At 41.0% G+C, this 17,739-nt stretch overlaps 1 protein-coding gene and 1 pseudogene across 1 annotated transcript in view; one reads left to right on the forward strand and one right to left on the reverse strand.

Moving 5' to 3' along the window:
- Window positions 1-1,239: 1,239 nt before the first annotated feature.
- Mrps9 (mitochondrial ribosomal protein S9) overlaps window positions 1,240-17,739 on the forward strand; it is a 58,822-nt gene continuing 42,322 nt past the window's right edge. Inside the window, exons 1-2 of the mRNA NM_001100549.1 lie at window positions 1,240-1,407; window positions 12,938-13,117. Coding sequence (NP_001094019.1) covers window positions 1,273-1,407; window positions 12,938-13,117 — 315 coding nt within the window. The 5' untranslated portion in view covers window positions 1,240-1,272. The remainder of the gene's footprint in view (window positions 1,408-12,937; window positions 13,118-17,739) is intronic.
- Window positions 15,498-15,616, reverse strand: LOC120094930 (small nucleolar RNA SNORA17; annotated as a pseudogene).

A 17,739-nucleotide genomic window follows, 5' to 3' on the forward strand; every position in this document is an offset into this window, starting at 1 on the left:
ACCAGGCTCTGTTCAGTCCCCTGGAAATAGGGTCAAAGAGTGAGAAGATGATTGGATTTAGAGAACCAGAGGGAGAGGTAAAGATCTGCAGCTAACCTACCTGACCTACCTGCTTTCCTAGCCAGCACTGCCTCACCTCTAAATGTGTCTTGGTCTCCAAATACGAATCCTGGACTTCTGCCACTGATTGAAAAGATCTGCACTAATGTAAAAGTTAACAAACAAAGGGAAAAGTTGTGATTTTTTCCCCCCTTTATTACAAGCATTGGAGTTTTTCTCTGTTTTTTTTTTCTCCTCTGAAACTATGCAATTTCTATTTCCTAGATCTGTTTTGTGAGGTGACAACTGTGCGATGCCAGCATTTACTTCGTAACTTAAAAGACAGATTTCTAGTTTATATGTATAAATGTTTTGTTTGCATGTATACATGTCTGTACACCACAGACATGACTGACTCTATGAAATACAGAGATTGCCTAGAGCTGTAATTACAGATAGATGTGATCTGCTACATGAGTGCTCCGGACCAAATCCAGGTCCTCTGAAAGAACATCGAGTGCTCTTAACTTCTCAGCTTTTAACTTGCTCACTTTGATCTCATTTTTCTGTGTATGTTTTAAATTTCTAATGATCCTTTCAACCTGTTTGGAAAACCCTTTAAAAGTGGTTTATTCAATCACTTAACTTGTACCTGGTAGAGATGACTCTAGGAATTACTCTTAGGAGTACAAGTTTCGAAAGGCAAAGACAATCATGTCTCTGTGGCCACTCTTAATGGTTTTAAGGCTCAGAAGAAAAGTCATAGGGAGAACTGTGAAGCTGAACAGAGAGGCGATTGTCTTCACCCTGTGTTAGACAGCTAAGAGTCAACACAAGAGTGGGTTGGAATCTAGAGTGGTTAGTTGCTGGAGCAAAAAGGTCTTGACATAGATCTTGAAAACGGGCAAGTTCAAGGGGAGTAGAAGGTCCTTCTGGGAAGGCAGGCGAGCAAGAAAGTCAGCTTGGAATTCATAGAATGAGAACAGGACTGCGGAACGCTTGTCTGAGTGTAAGTACCACGAACTCAGCTAAGACTACAGTTAGTTGTAAATTGAGAGCCATGTGCAAGTCAACCTGCTTCTGCGCACCCAATCAGCGGCGAGGGGCCGGACTACAGGACACCCCTCCTAGTTGCAATTGCTAGGGAAGCGCTTCGGCCTGGGCGGTCTGCGCCTGCGTAGTCTCTAGGCCCCGCCCCTCTCTCCGCCCGTCAGGATCTTTCTTACGGCCAACATGGCCGCCCCCTGTATGTCCTGCGGCCGTGGGCTTTCCCTTCGGCTTGCTCACGCGGTTAGGGCTAACCTCTGCCAGAGGCCCGGGTACTGGACAGCCCCGGCGGTTGGCTGGCAGACGGGGTCCAGGTCCCAGGTAAGTTCCTGGGAGCTGCAGATGGCGGTCCGTGTGGTAGGGTGACATGAAGCCGGCCCACCTTCCAGGGCTGACAGTGCCTTCAGGTAGAGGTCGGAGGTCACGCGTGGGAGTCGGGGGATCGGCTGCGGACGGATCCTCTGCAGCCTCTCCTTGGGCCTTGAGCGTGGCGAGGCAAAGGGGTCCGCTGATGGAGCAGGGTGTGGTGAACCGTCCCGGGGAGAAGGGGAGCCGAACTATGGAACGACCCGGAAGGTGGTGTGGGCAGAACCGGTCTGTAAAGTGAACAGAGACTTTACGAGTGCCCCGCGGCTGTGGAATTTAAGTTTTCGTAATTTTCCTGAACTTTCGTGTGACATACGGAGGGCAGTGTGAAGCTGCGATTTCTAGCTTGAACCTTTGCTTAACCCGCTTAACGTGGGTCGTTAGAAGAAGACGACTTTAGTTTTGGCTGTAATTGCATTTAAGGTGTCCGTGAGATATTCCACTGGAGATTTACAGTAGACCCTTCGGTGTGTGTGCCTGTGACACAGGGGGAGACCTAACTTTGAAGTCCTGTTACCTTTTTTTTTTTTTTTTTTTTTTTTTTCTTTTTTTCGGAGCTGGGGACCGAACCCAGGGCCTTGTACTTCCTAGGCAAGCGCTCTACCGCTGAGCTAAATCCCCAACCCCTGAAGTCCTGTTACCTTATAGGTTCTAACTGAAACCCAGGGAATAGTGCATGAACAGGCCAAAAGAGAGCTCTCAGGAACACGCAGTCAAACCAGTGGGGGTTGAAAAGCAGAACAGTTTGAATAGAAAGAGTACCAAATGTTGGTAAAGAAATACTAGCACCAGATATTGCAGAGAAATTAAATACTGCATCTTAGAACTGTTCTGCAAAATGACTGGCCGTCATTTTCTGTTATTTGATGTTGTAACATAAACCAATCTGTCCACTGATCTGTTAAACATCTGGTTTCTTGGTTTTGAAAAATTGGAAAATGTGCTGGACGTTTTTATTTCTTCTATACATCTCTTTGATACACATAATTGCACATGAGAGGAACTGTAGCATACAAAAATGTTTTTTGGTAATGTTTATATAGGGCAGGTGGTTCTCCCTCTCTTACATTCTGAACCTAGTGTCTACCCTTCTGTCTTTCTCCTTATTCTTATAATAATGTGTAAACAAGCACATTTTTAAAAATGAGCCTTGCTGGGTCACATCCCTTTTACTTTTTTAACCTGTAGGGGAAATGCATGTGCCCTTTATTATGTCTGAAGTACATTCTAACTGCTCACTACTTTCTTTCTGCTAATGCTCCAAGTAAACTCCTTGGCTCTAGTTCTGTGCTTCATTTCCGGAGGGGAGACTTTCCGTAACTAAGGTTATTGCTACAAATGATGTATAACATTCTAAATTCGCTATTTCATATCACTGTCCCCAAAGCCTGTGTACAGTTCTCATTCATCATTAAGATAGAGTGTTCCTTTTTTTACCTTCATGAGGATTTGCTTATTTATGATGTAAATAAAACATGCTAAATGCTGGTCTTTGCTAATATGTATTTCCTTGTCCACTTTGGAAATGACTCACACCCCAATATGCCAAGTGTTTACTGAGCACTTCTGTTCAGTCAGATAACTCTGTTAGACAGATACCCATGAGAATTCATCCTTAGCATTCTCAAGGGTTCAAACTACTTTAGATCCTTAATCGTTGAATGCATACACATCGTCCTAGTTACATTTCTGTTGCTTCGAAAAGACACCCAGACAAGGCGGTTTATAAAAGGAAACACTTAGCTGGGGGCTTGCTTTGCTTACAGGTTCAGAGGTTTGGTCATGATCATTATGGTGGGGAGCATGGAGACAGGCAGGTATGGCAGTCGGGTAGTAACTAAGCACTAACACCCCATTCCACAAGCTGCAGTAGCAGTGGCAGCTGAGGAGGAGGACCTGGGGGAGGGAGAGACTGGGGTTGGTCCAGGTTTTTGAAACCTTAAAGCCCAGCCCCCAGTGACATACCTCCTCTAACAGCAACCCCCCCTCCCCCATGTATGTATAAACACACAAAGACATTTAGAAAGCTTGTTTTTGTACATTGCCTGTCTGAAATACTAATGTTTCTTAATGTTCATATTAAAAATCACTTATCCACTTCTGCATACAACATTAATAGCTGTATTTCTCTTGGGGCCTTTGTTTTATAAAAAAAAAATTTAATGACTGTATGAGCAAATAAAACACTATCCAACTAACTCCCCTCCCCATTTCATATTTGGGTCATGTCCCATTAATTAGAGAATCTCTTCAAAGGTCGTAAACGGCTTGAATGGAGTAGAGGTAATAGAATAATAAAATGCATTTTATAAAGTGTTTTCATGTTTTGTTTACACTGGGAAGTGTAAACTAGGTTGTGATACCAGCAGAAACTGTGGGCGACAGTAAAAATTTTTGAGAAACACTAATGCCACTAGCAAAAAGAAGCAAGCTTTACTTAGGTGTGACTCCTGGTTCTCAGTTGGGACCCTTGCTAGCCAGCTTCCTCCTCTGCTGTTCTTACGGTATTTATGGATTCTTACTAATTTCAAACTATGCCTCAAAACAACCACAAACCTCTGAGCGTCCCAAATATGGTTATAGATAGCAGTTGTACACGTGAGTGACTAAACTTCTCATAAATGCACCCACACAGTGTTAGCAGTCTGTAATGTGATGTGAGAGATCGACAGAAATAATACAGAAGAACCACAGAAATGCATTTACCTGATTCAGTCTAGAGTCAATAGAGGGTTACAGAGGTGTCTACAGGCGGCCCTTAGGGGATGTGATAGTAAAGTGGAAGCTTCAGCAACCATGTATATGAATGTACTTGTATAAGCTATTTATATATTATCTATAAATATTATGTAGTTATTATGCTTTAGACAGATATAATTACACAACAATATAAAAGGGTGCCTTATAATCAGAGTAGGCTTTGCAATAACAGGTAATTGGTTAGAGCTGGACTGAGTCAGAGATTGGAGTCACCAAACCAGCCACATTGTGGCCACTACTTAGGATGTCAATCCCTGAAACAATGTATTTTGAGGAAAAGATTTGTTTACCTTTCAAAGCAATGAACACAGAAAAGCAAGTTTGAACCCTGCCTCCCTGAGGTCTGAGTTTATAGTATTTATGAGATAAAGAGTGCAGTTATCTGAGTGTAGTGAAGGTAATTGGAGGGAGGTAAGAGTGCCTGGATGGTGGTGGTCTATCATATACAATCAGCTTCCTGGGTCTTCACACAAAGTAGCTGTATTTTTTTTTTTTTGTATTGCTGTGATTAAAAACCCATGACCAAAAGCAAATTGGAGTAGGAAAGGGTCTGTTGAGGTTAGAAGTTACAGTCCATCATCAAGGGGAGCCAGGACAGGAGCCCAGAGCTTACTACATCAGCCATTAATCAAGAAAATGTCCCACAAGCCAATCTAATGGAGGCTGTCCCTCATTCGAGGGTCTCTTTTTCCAGATGACTGTAGCTTGTGACAAATTGACAAAAACTAGCCAGCACATTGGCCATATTAGCACGAAGTCCAGAGGTCACTTTTTATAGGACAAGGAAAGAGCTGCTGTTTACAAGGTCTAAGTTCTTTCTCAGTTCTTGAAAGGCAGCATTAATCTTGTGATGTGTAGTTAGTGTGTAATGCGTAAGCGGTGGCATCAGGTGTGGGATGTTTGGTTAAGTGTCAGTGTGTGCTCTGCTCTTTCAGGTAGTAAAGGAGTTTGGTTTTATTTTTTTATTTTAAACTTGTCAGAAGTGAACAAAATAGTGTTGGCATTGTTGTGAACAGTTAATAGTTCCCTTTCATGGTACTCTGGAAAAATTACCCATGAGTTTAAAAACCCTCTATGATAATAGTTTAATAGAGTGGGCATGCTATTTTACCTTTTTATATATTTATAGCTTTTTAAATAAAAGTGGTAAACCCACTGCTGCTTTGAAAAATATCGCTGTACAATTTTGATGAGATACCTTTTTACTTTTTGCTTTCTAGTAAGCATTTTTATTTTAGTGCCTAGTTCCTTAATTTTCACCCAACCCAACTTGATGCCCTTGCTGATTTGGATGGTCTGCCAGAGGAGGAGTATCAACACCTTCTGTGTTATGGTTTCATAATAAGTTCATTTTTCATGAACTCCCAACTATTATAACATCCTATATTCAGCATATTTCCATATAGGTCAATAGTAACAGCTTTAGAAAAAAAATTACATTTTAGTCAATGGCCAAAGGTTTTAATGATGCATTCTAAAGTTGACTTTCATCTTAACAGACCTGTATTCAGTTTTGTAAATTATTTATCTTCCTTAGATAATTTTTGAATGTCAGTATTATACATACATGTACACACACACACACACACCAAAAGTACATAGATCAAACTCTGTGCCTTGTGCATGCTAATCGGATATTCTGCCCAATCCTTGAGTGTATATTTTTAACTGTAGATTTTTGGTAATGGGAAAGATAGTCTCTTTTGCAAGTTGTTTGTTCTCTTTAAGATGCCTTGCTGTCATAGGTAAACTTACCTGTCCATGACAACTGATGTTTTCCTTGTGTAGCCATTTATAAATTTACTTTAAGAAGCTTGGTAATAGACTCACCATCATCCACATCCGCTATCTTGTCTTTCTCTTTTTCTACTTTTCACCCACTCTGCCTCCCTGGGGTGGTTAGTGTCCATCCAGACATTCTGTATAATCCATCTCTAACAGAATCCGACTGTTTTTCTCCTTTAAACATAGTTCCCATACAACCATTGTAGCTAGTCTGAGAGCTTGTGCTTGCCGTAGTCACACTTCCCTGACAGTTGCACTCATAACTTTTGATTGTTATTGGACTGTTTTAATCATTATTCAGATATGGTCTATATGTTTTATTGGGTTGGTAAATATGCTGAGTGTCTTAATATAGATGATTATGGAATGAAAATGAGTGGTGAATTTTTTGTTGACAGTCTAGCAAAATGCAAGTACCAGCTATTTCCCCTTCACAGGAGCACCTTTAGAGGAATCCAGTGTTTGGGTTTTATTGTTGTTGTTGTTGTTCATTTGTTTTTGAATATGTTCCAGAAGAACTGGGGCCTGACCCAGCTTAGCACTCCTAGGTAATACCTCTCTTTAGATCTTGAACATTAGAGATGATGGTTGATGACTCATTTTGTCCTTTTCTTTTTAAGTTTTTTTTTTTAAATGTACGTGAGTACACTGTAGATGTCTTCAGACACACCAGAAGAGGGCATTGGATGCCATTACAGATGGTCGTCATCCACCATATGGTCTCTGGGATTTGAACTCAGGACCTCTGGAAGAGCAGTCAGTGCTCTTAACCGCTGAGCCATCTCTCCAGCTCCATCTCGTTTAGTCTTAATGAGACTACACTAATATAAACTAATATAATTCTAATTATATTGAACCTGTTGTGGACCATTGAACTTTGTGTTTTTCCTTCCCAGAGAATTCCTCAGCCCGTCTGCTTTTACATGCAATTGTGTAGTCTCTCTCTCTCTTTTTTTTTTTCTTCTTTTTCTTTTTTCTTTTTTTCGGAGCTGGGGACCGAACCCAGGGCCTTGCACTTGCTAGGCAAGCGCTCTACCACTGAGCTAAATCCCCAACCCCGTGTAGTCTCTTTTTAATTAACTTTTTTTTATTGGGTCAGGAGAGATGGCTCAGGGGTTAAGAGCACATGCTCCCAGCACACCTGCCAAAGGCGCACAACTGCCTACAACTTCAGTTCCAGAGATGCAGTGCCCTTTTCTGGCCATGAACACCTGCAGGCATGTGGCATATATACAGACGAGCCAACACAGACAGATTTTTGAAAAGGCTGTTAAAAATCATGAAAGTATATTCAGTATATATTAATTATGCAAGCTAGGTTTCACTATCACATCTTCATACATATTGCCTGTGAATATTGAGCATCCTGGCTGCTCTCCTCCTTGTCCACCTCCACTCGTCTCTTCCTTGTCTGGTCTAGCAGTCCTTATACTTTGTTGACTTTTTTTTCCCTGGTTTTATGAACCAGGGAGTTTCATTAGGGTTGTTTACAGGAACATGGGTGCCTTTTACTTAGTTAAATCAGACAGCTTTCTTTTGCCTATATCCAGAAGCTTCTAATTGATACAACTATACATATATTCAAAAAAGGTTACTATAATTCCTCCTATACAGTTTCTTTCCAGTCACAATTTTTTCAATATGAATCAGTCTACCTTTTAAAAAATTTCTCCAATTATTTTTCTGCCTTTTCTATTAGATTAGCACCACAGTCTTCTTTGTTTCCTTTTTATCTAATTAGACTAAAAAGAAACCACCTAGTAGTGCTATAATACCATTAAAGTAATGCTGACACTGGCATCTGGCCAATTTGGGACATCATAGCTGTCAGGATGTGTCTGTCCCTTTGGCAGCCAGCTCCATTGAAATTATAGTTGTCTGACCCACTGATTATCTTTAAACAGAAACAGATTTGTCACATTGTGTCTATACTAGTCCTTGAACAAAAGTCTGATGAAAATTCTGGCATTATCACTCTGTATTTGGTTATGGAAACTAGAGCTGTTCCTGTTAGGATTGCTTCGTGGTGGCAAAGAAATTCTCTTCTGGAATTCAGTGTTTGGCTAAAGAGCTGCTTTGTTTTTCATTCGGCCTCACCTTAATGGACTGTACCAACGAGTAGTGGACTCTGTTTGGTATATATATTTATGTGAATCCATTGCTGCAATAATTCAATAATCCTTAAGAAGAAACGTATTCACTGGACTAGTTCTTACGGTATGAATTTCAGGATGCTGTACTTCTATGTGTTTAAAGAAAGATCCTAAAGAGCTTTTATGAAAACTGTTCCAAATTAGGGACATCTCCAAGAGTCTATTTAAGTGAGCAGTAAAAACTCTACTGTTTGTAAATATATTTAGGCAGCACTTATGTTAAAATTAGGAAAGCTGTCATCTTGTGTCACAGACTCCAGAGAATATGATTGACAAGCGAAGAAACAAGTCAAGTGAGCAAACAAACCTTCAAGTCAACAATCAACTCTTTTTCACTTCAGAAGATGCTAAAATGTAGGAACCAAAGAAGTAAAGGAACAGTGGCTTGGAAAGACACTGAGCCTGAAAACGGATGCTCACTGAGCAGAGTGGAGCCACCCACCGCAGGCCTTCTCTCTTGCACTTTCTATTCTTTGTGCTCCCAACGGATCTGTCTTGACTCTCAATAGCAAGACCACATTTACAGATTTTCTTCTGTCACAGTATATAGTTAGACTTGTCCACATTATGATTTCTATTGTAGTCTTCTGTGCCTACTTAGAACTTAAGCATATATGGAAATCATAGATAGGATTTTTGAGCTCTGTGGGGTTTCAGTTACCCCTGAGAGCTTAGAATATTCCTTTCTACATAAGAGGTAACAACAAAACAAAACAACCCCCCTCCCCGCAAAAAACAACCAATCTCTTATTTTTACCACAACCATTTCACATTGTCAAGGACGTTGCTAATAAGTTTGGGGAAGGAGGGCTCTGCAAGTTGGGGCCTGACAGGCTGTGCTTGAGGGAAGCTGATGAGGCATGGAGTTTGAAGATGGACCAGCAATAAAGCTAAAAATCAAGAGTGACTACGGAAAGAGGGAAGGACTGGGGAAATGAAGGTTTACAAGCTATGCAGAAGGCAAAATCCAAGGGATCAGAAATAGACCAGGAAAATTTATATATGGAGAAGAGATCGTTGCTGTGACTGAAATGCAGAATATTGGGAAAATCTAGTGGGTATTAATTAATTTCCAAAGTGGACAGAAAACTTAAATGTAAACATGAATAATAAGATAGCAGCTATTAAAACCAGTGTAAACAGGATATTTTCATGTATTAAAAACTCTGATTATACACATGTGTACACACACACAAGTAAGAGGTTGACAGGTTTGCATTATGAACCTACTGTCAGATTCAAGGTAAAGTGCTTCATAAGGTGGGAAAGGTGTTAGTGCTAAAGGACACCATGTGCTCCAGCATGCAGCACTCTTCAGCTACTGCATTGAGTACACCACTGCAGTATCTAAGTTGATGAGAAAAGAAAACTAAGAAATTGTTACAGACACAGTCGGACGGACCTCTGGTTCACACCATTATGAAATGCTTTTTTGGTAGTTTCTCCATTTGTACTGTAAAGTGTATTGCTGCCTTCTGAGTGGCAAGTATTTGGTGCATCGCACCTTTTAATCATAGTAGATGATCTCACCCTCCTCATAAAGAAAATAGTAGTCATAAGACATGATGTTTCCCTACTGCCTATGATTCCTTGGCTGTAGGCTTTTTGTTTGATTGTTTGTTTTAGCATAGTAGAGTAGAATAGCTAATTCATGTCTGCTATTTCCTATACTCCCAAGTTGTAAGCATCATTTGTCAAGCAGTTTTGACTTTTTTAAAAATATTTTTATGTGTCTCTGAGTGTATGCCATGTATGTGGGTGCCTGAGCAGGCCAGAGAAGGCGTCAGGTCCTCTGGAGCCAGAGTTATAGGGAGCCGTGTGCTGCTTGGTGTGGGGGTTAGGTCCAGCAGGCCATTCTTCAGTATAGAGTTCTGAAAGAGAACCAGGAGATCAAAAGAGAAGGGGATAGAAAAGTGTGGGATCAGGAGATTCTGCATAAGCAATGTCTTATGCCCAGCAAACTTATTAAGAAGAACAGCTTCTTACTATTTTGCAGAGAAAAAATGGGACAGAATCAGCAGAAAGCTGACGTTGGGTCAAAAGTCAGTGAACAGCTAATTGAACAGTTTTGCACTAGATGAATGAGAACTTCAGACTGATGACCAGTAGTCCCGTAGGGTAGGAAAAGTTAAGATTTCAGGATCTCAACTTCTCTAAGGCCCTGGCCCCAGGCTATTACTGACTGCGGAGCATATTCCTGGTTTTAAAGAAGGAGCTTCGCCCTCCATACATCAGAGCCTTAGAGAAAGTGTAGGATCAGCATAGCCTTCAACACTCTGGAAGAGCAACAAGGTCTCTTAACCATTGAATCATCTTTCCAACCCAATTTGTTTGTTAGTTAGTTTGTTTGTTTGTTTGAGACAGCAGGCTTACCTCTGACTTGGCATATAGCAATATGTTGTGTGTTGTCATGGCCAACTTCAGGTAGATTTTAGCAGACACATACCTCTATCCTGTGCACATCCACAGAACATCTCCTTCTGGGATGTTCATTGGGCATCTCAACCTCAGTGTTCTTGCATTTAGACTGTAACTTCACACCCCGATTATGCCTTTCCTCTAGAATCCCTTACTGCAGAGCATGGACTCCAGTTCACCCGAGGCTCAGAGCTGATGTGTGTGGATGACTGCTGTATAGTGGTGGTGCTCTGAAGAGACTCTTCTGGGTTGCTTTAAACCTCGGGTTCAGTCAGCTGCATTTGAGTACACTACCCTCACCATGGCCTAAATCTGTTTGTATTGTGTGCAAATCTTCTTATTGAGACAGTTGAAATAGTAATCTGTTGTATTGCTTTTGCCCCCCAAATTCATGCTTTTGCCTAGATTTTTGAAGCAGAAAAGTATTTTTTATTGCCTACATAGTAAGATTCTTCATGGTTGAAAATAGACCTAGAGTTGTAAAAACAACCAGCTAAAAGGATATATAAAATATTATTATATGATAAAATTCCTACATTGGAGAAATGTGTACAAGGGAATTAAGTAGGCTCTGTCTCTAAAACAGGTTGGCTCTGTCAGCCTCTCTTCCCACAGGGGAGGCATTAAGCTCACTTCATGCTGAAAACCACAGCCAGTGCCCAGCTCTACATATGCTGTGCTTTTCCCATTACATATCTACGACGAGGTTTACCCTGTGAATTAGACACACTAAGAGCTTAACAAGCATAACTAACAACAAAATACAGCAGGTGTAGGTGGCAGTATTTAAGTTAGCTGGGTATGTCTCTCTACATTGGGGAGTAGGTGTGTCACATTCATTCTCTCATCCTCAGGTAACTGAAACCAGGAAAGACAAAGCCAGACAGGAGAACCTGCTGGGACCTGAGCTCCTGGGTCTTGTTTTCACTCATTAATAGTAACACCATGCAAAGACTGTATGAGAATATAATTGTTGAGTAATTATAGTTTTCAAAGGTGAAGCTCTGCTTTCCTAAGCAAAAATAAACTAAGGTTTTATGGAATTTTAAATTGCTGTTTCTTTCCCATTAAAGAGTGGGTTAAAATAGTTTTCACGCAATTAATTCAGAGGCTATTCAGAATGTAAGTTTTACTGTTAATTGGGTATTGTGATATTTTCTACTTTTTCTTTCACTTCTGTTGCAACTGTAGTGGCAAATTATAGACTGTTCTGAATTTAGGATTCTCAGAAAGGAACGAGAGACATGTAGGTGGGCCTGCGTGTGTGAGGGACACTTTTAATGTGTATGAGACAGGAAGTAAGAGCATTACTGAGATTATGACTTTGATGTCTGAGTATTATTAGCCGTGTTTAAAGTTGCTGGGGTAGAGACAAGATGGTGCAGTTCAGATCTTAGGAGAAGACTAGAAAGGCCTGTCTTTTTAAGATTTAGCACTGTTGATTGACAGTGAAGTGCTACTGCCTTGGGAGGAAGGAATTTCCTTGCGGTGTAGGACCAACAATAGCAAGTGTGTGTTTACTGCTGCCTCAGGAAGGACAGGGAAAAGGAAAGGCAGAAAGCCTTCATTTGCTCAGAGAGCATGTTGAGCCAGGTTTACCAGAAATCCTAACATTGAGTCAATATAGGGTCATTTTCTTCATTATATTCGTTTTTATATGTGTATGATAGGAGAGAGAGGAGAGAGAGAGAGAGAGAGAGAGTGAGAGAGAGTGAGAGAGAGAGAGAGAGAGAGAGAGAGAATATGAATAAAGTTCTAAGCTGTATGTTTGTGTTTCTCCTTCAAACAAGGGAGTGCCCCAGGCCACAGTACCATCCTCAACCCTCTTGTCTTCTTAATCCATGAGTTTGCCTGTTTGTTTATATTTTGAGAGATCTGCTTATGTATCCCTGGTGGTGTATCAAGTCTGGAAAACTTATTCTGTGGACCAGGTTGGTCTTTACTTAGGGACACACCCCGCCCCTTGAGCACCTCTGCCCTCTGAGTGCTGGTTAAAGGCGTGCTACCAGCTTTGTACGTCTGTTCACTTGGAGTGGTGATTTTCTCCTCATTGCTTATGTATCCAGTATGAAGGTCACTGTCACCACTGGACAGGACCAGATGTGGTGCTTGCAGTCAAGAGGCACGGCATACTGCTGCAGGTCTTTTGACTCAGACACGGTGAGGTGCTACTGGATGAATGCTCTTGTAAGAGTTTGAGCAGGTGTTAGTTGTAGCACCTTGGCTGGGTACTAGACCTCTTTTCTTTCTTTCTGAACACCTGTCAACTAAGGGTGACAAATCATACTTTGTTTTATTTAGCGACAGTAGCCTGTTAATTCACTGTTTAATTTTAAATACTTTCTTTTCTTTTCATTTATGTCCCTTAGCTTTTAAAGCTAATACATACCACAGTTGTAACAACAAAGAAAAATGCCCAAGCCTCAAGACAGGAATCGTATACAGAGGATTTTATTAGAAAGCAGATTGAAGAATTCAACCTAGGGAAGAGGCACTTGGCCAACATGATGGGAGAAGACCCAGAAACCTTTACCGAAGAGGACATTGACGTGAGTACAGTTAACTGCATGGGGAAGTGATTCTTCAGGGCTGCTGTTCTAGGCACACTGTATAAACCCCTCAGCTCTGCAGAGTTTACATCAGGTTATCAGAATGAGGGAAGACACCTCTACTGTAACAAGTTGGAAGCATATCTTTTTTTTTTTTCTTCCTTTCCGAATCTTCACGTTATTTGAGTAATTTTTAAAATTAATTCTGCTTTGATTAATTTACTTTGGCTTATTCCCTTTTTGTTTTTATTTTCTGCCTTCTCCATGCTCTTCCCTTTGGCTGGAGGAAAAATAAAAGCTTAATACTCAGAACCATAATTTCAAAGAGATATGCCACTCTATTTGAAGCCTCACAAACTGTTAAGTTTTATCCAGAAATGAGTTTTCTTGATTTTGGTTCACAGCCGTAGAAGCCTCTGTAATTACTGGTATAGTATTTAGGAATGCTACTTTGTCCTGTGGTTTAGATGATTACATGTGCCAATAGAAATAGAGTCAAGGAAATCCCATCAGTAAGTCTTTGCCAATGTGCCTATTGAATATATCTTTGAATTTTCTGAATGAGGGATGTGTTCTATATCTGAGCATTTTGCCTGTGTGTATGTATGTTTACCAAGGCACAATTGCTGCTCATAGAAGTTAGAAAAAGGCATCAGATCCCTTAGAACTGGAGTTGCATGTGGTTGTGAGCCACCATGTGGGTGGCTAGGCTGAACTTGGGGACTCTGCAAGAGCAACGGGTGCTCTTAACCACTGAGCCATTTCTCTAGCCCGGGATATTTTTTTTTTTTTTACATGAGTACTTTTATTAAAATCATTTCTACCCTTTCCTCTTCCCTTCCAACTCCTGAATGTCTCCTCCCTTTCAAATTCATGACTTCTTTACTGTTTTACACATACACACACACACACGCACCCTACTGAGTTGGTTTAATGTTGCTTTTATGTACTTGTGTTTAGGGCTGACCATAGTACTTGGGATTGAATAACCTATTAGGGGCTTGTCCCTGGGAGAAACTGATGTGTCTGTCTGTCTTGTCCATTTTCCTCCTCTACCTGCTACTCCCAGCAGCCACCTATTGCCTATAGGGATGGGCCTTGTGAAATTTTCCCTAATTACGTTGGCATATGGACTGGCAGTGTTGTTAGCCAATCTTGTTAGCAATGAATTGTTGGGATTATATCAGTTGGGGTTGTGTTTACCATGGCCACTTACTTTATACATTTTAACCAGTTGCAGATCTCTGTAATGGTCTTCATCTGATGCAAAGAGAAGCTTCTTTGATGAGGGGTGAAAACTACACTGATCAGGCTTGGTGACCCTAGCTGGCCATGCAGTGTGGGGACGGCTAGGAGGGAGTACTTTTAGCTTTGCTAGACACCTCGAAGAAGAAAGCAGGAGAATTTAGCAACTCTACAGCTAGATCTTTTTTTAAAAAGCAAAGTCTAACATTGTTATATATTTTAACCGAAGAATAACATTTTTTAAAACTTTGCATTGGTTCTTTGTGAATTTCCTACCCGGCACCCCGGTCCCACTCCTTTCTCCCTTCACTTGTACGTGCTCTTCTCCCTTGCAGCCTCCTCCCCAACAGGGGGAAGCAGTCTCGTTGTGGAAGCTGTAGTGTGTCGTGGTGTACCCCACACTATACCCCTTTTCTACTCCTCCTTGCTTGCAGATGTTCATTGCCATGACTTGTTTTGGTATGGTGTGGGGCCTCTGGCTTCTGCTCTAGTGAATTTCACTGGGACACCTCTTGGACATCCTGTTGTTGCCCTGTGTCAGATCTTTGGATCTGAAGGACCAACCCCTTCATGCACTCCAGTAGTTCATCGATGGAGTAGATGTCAGGGTGGGCCAATTCAAAGCCCTGAACCTGGGCCTGAGAGGTATCTGAGCTGATCAACCCATTAGCTCGTCCACTGTCCTGCCCTCAGGGCCAGGTCACTAACAACACCCACGCCAACCCTCAACCAGGGCCAGCTCTGCTCTGCTGCCCAGGCAAGATACAGGGCCAGTTTTCCCATCCTTGTGACTCCAGATCCAGCTCTTCTGCCTGCTTTGTATGGCAAGGGACAAGGGTATTTCCCCCTCATCCATGCTACCCCCAGCAGATAAGAGACAGGGCTGGCTCTCCCAGTTACACCCTTGGGACCTGGCTCACCTACAATGCCCACATCCAGGGCCAGCACTACTGTGCTGCCCAGATGAGGTGTAGGACTTGCCTCCTGAGTGCTGGGCCAGGGCCAGGTCTCCTGCTCTAATGACCTCAGGGTAGTTCTCCTGCCTGCCATTGGTAGCAAGGGGCATGTGGCGGTGATCTCTCCCTCACTCGTGTCACTCTGCAGCAGGCAAGTGATGGGGCCAGCTCTCCCAGGGAATGTTAGGCCAGAACACTGTGTCAGAACACTTAGTATAGACATAGCCTCTCTCCCTTCTCTGCCACCTCTGACTCATATGTGACACAGCAGTCACACCTGCACATTTCTAGGGGCAGGGAAGAAGAACATTTTTACTTATGTATTCTTTGTAATTTTTTCTGAGTGATGTGAATGTAGTCTGAGAAATTTATCATTAGATAATTTTGTCATTTTTGCAATGAATGTTTTTACGGAAACTGAAAGATTATGGTTTATTAGCTAATATAATTGATGGGACCACCTTCATATATGGTCTTGGCCATTGACTGAAACATTATTCAACATGTGACTGAGTACAGTTACCATGGAGGACTGATTCTAAATCCCAACTGGCACCATGATCTCATATAAAATGGCTCTGTGTGTGTGTGTGTGTGTGTGTGTGTGTGTGTGTGTGTGTGTGTGTGTGTATCAGAAGAGGATATCATAGATACCACACCAAGTAAGCCACCAACTGAAACCAGGTCCTCTGCAGGAGCAATAAGTGCTCTTAACCACTGAGTCATATCACCTACCCTTAGGTGTCTACTTTCTATCATTTGCTTGTTTGGGAATTGTTATATAAATAAAACTTCAATATTTGCTCAGTTTGTAGCAGTATTTCCATTCCTCTGTGTTACTGATTTTCCACTGTTGGGGTGGAAAACTTACCCATCAGTTTATGGGTGTTTGGACTGTTTGTCTCTTGGGAATATTGTAGCCGTAAGGATGTATGCTGTATGTATGAGTGCACATTGTTGTGTCAACCTTCTGTTCTCTTCTTTTGGATATTTACTTCTGTCATCGCTAAACTAAAGTTATGAAGATTTGCCCTCCTGTTTTGATTTCAAGGTTTTATGATTTTACCTCTTACATTTAAGTCATTTAAGTTGTTGAAGGAAAAGATCCAGCACCTTCTTTTACATGTGTATACTTAGTTATTCCAACATCATTTGTTACAAGGAATTATTTTCATCTATTGAATTCTTCGTCATTTTTACCAAATATCAAGTACATAAACATGTGAAGGTTTTATTTCTGAACCCTCTGTTCTTCCTATCTATCTCTGTCTGTGTGTCTGTCTGTCTGTCTCTATCTATCTATCTACCTACCTACCTATCTACCTACCTATCTTTCATCTGTTGTTTTGGTTTTTAAGAACAGGGTTTCTCTGTGTAACCCTACCAGTCTGGCCTTGAACTCATAGAGAGCATGCCTCTCTTAGGATAGAGGTGTTCACCATCACTACCCAGCTCATTATCAGTATTTTTATTCTACTGCTAGTTTAAGTCTGTTTTGATAGTTGTAGCTTTGTAGTACATTTTAAATAGGAAAATGTAGATGTTCTTGTCTCCCGTTCTCCTAAGATAATTCTGGTCATTGCCTGCCTCTTGAATCTTTACATGAAAATTTGAAGTAGTTTGATGCTTTCTGCAAAAAGCCACCTAGAGCTGTTGGGAACTGTTGCCACCTAAAGTTTCAATTCTGTTCTATGAGAACAATAGGTCAGTTATTTTAAGTTTTTAGTATGTCTTAGTAGCATTTCGTAGTTTCCACAGTCTGAACTTGGTGCTTCTTAATCTTATTTCTTTGCCATTGTTTCTTAAAAAAAAAAAAAGAAAAGGAAGAATTGTTTTCTTACTTTCGTATTTTTCTAGTATGCAGAATTGATTTTTGTTTGTACAAAGATGTCTGTTTTGTAAGCTTACCTTAAGTCTGCAGTGTTGCGGAGATGATTTACTGAGTGTTCAGTTTTCCTAGGATTTCTGTTGTTAAACTTAGGAAATACATAAGCTGTATTTGTTTTCCATCTGAATGCCGTTTAATTTCTTTTTCTTGTCTACTTTTTTCCTAATGGAGTAGAATGTGAAGGTAGACACTTCTGTCTTGCACGGGAGCTTCGGGAAAGTGTTCATTAGGTTACAGTTACGTGGAAAGCTAGCCCCAAGCACTTTGTAGCTGCTCTGTCTCATCCGGCAAGTTACTTTACATACCTGGTTTATTGAATCTTTGGTTGTTGACATGATGACTATTGCTTAACACTTTTTCTGTGACCATATGTTGGCTTTTATTCTATTAATCCACCTAGTGTATCATGCTAATTAATATTCAGATACTAAAATAACATCTGTGTTCATGAGATAATTCCAGTCCATCAGTTTGTGTAATTTTATGTATTTATATATTTGGTTTGTAAGCATTTTGCTGTGGATTTTCAAGTT

The sequence above is a fragment of the Rattus norvegicus genome, chromosome 9 (assembly GCF_036323735.1).
Source record: "Rattus norvegicus strain BN/NHsdMcwi chromosome 9, GRCr8, whole genome shotgun sequence".
NCBI classification, from domain to species: domain Eukaryota; kingdom Metazoa; phylum Chordata; class Mammalia; order Rodentia; family Muridae; genus Rattus; species Rattus norvegicus.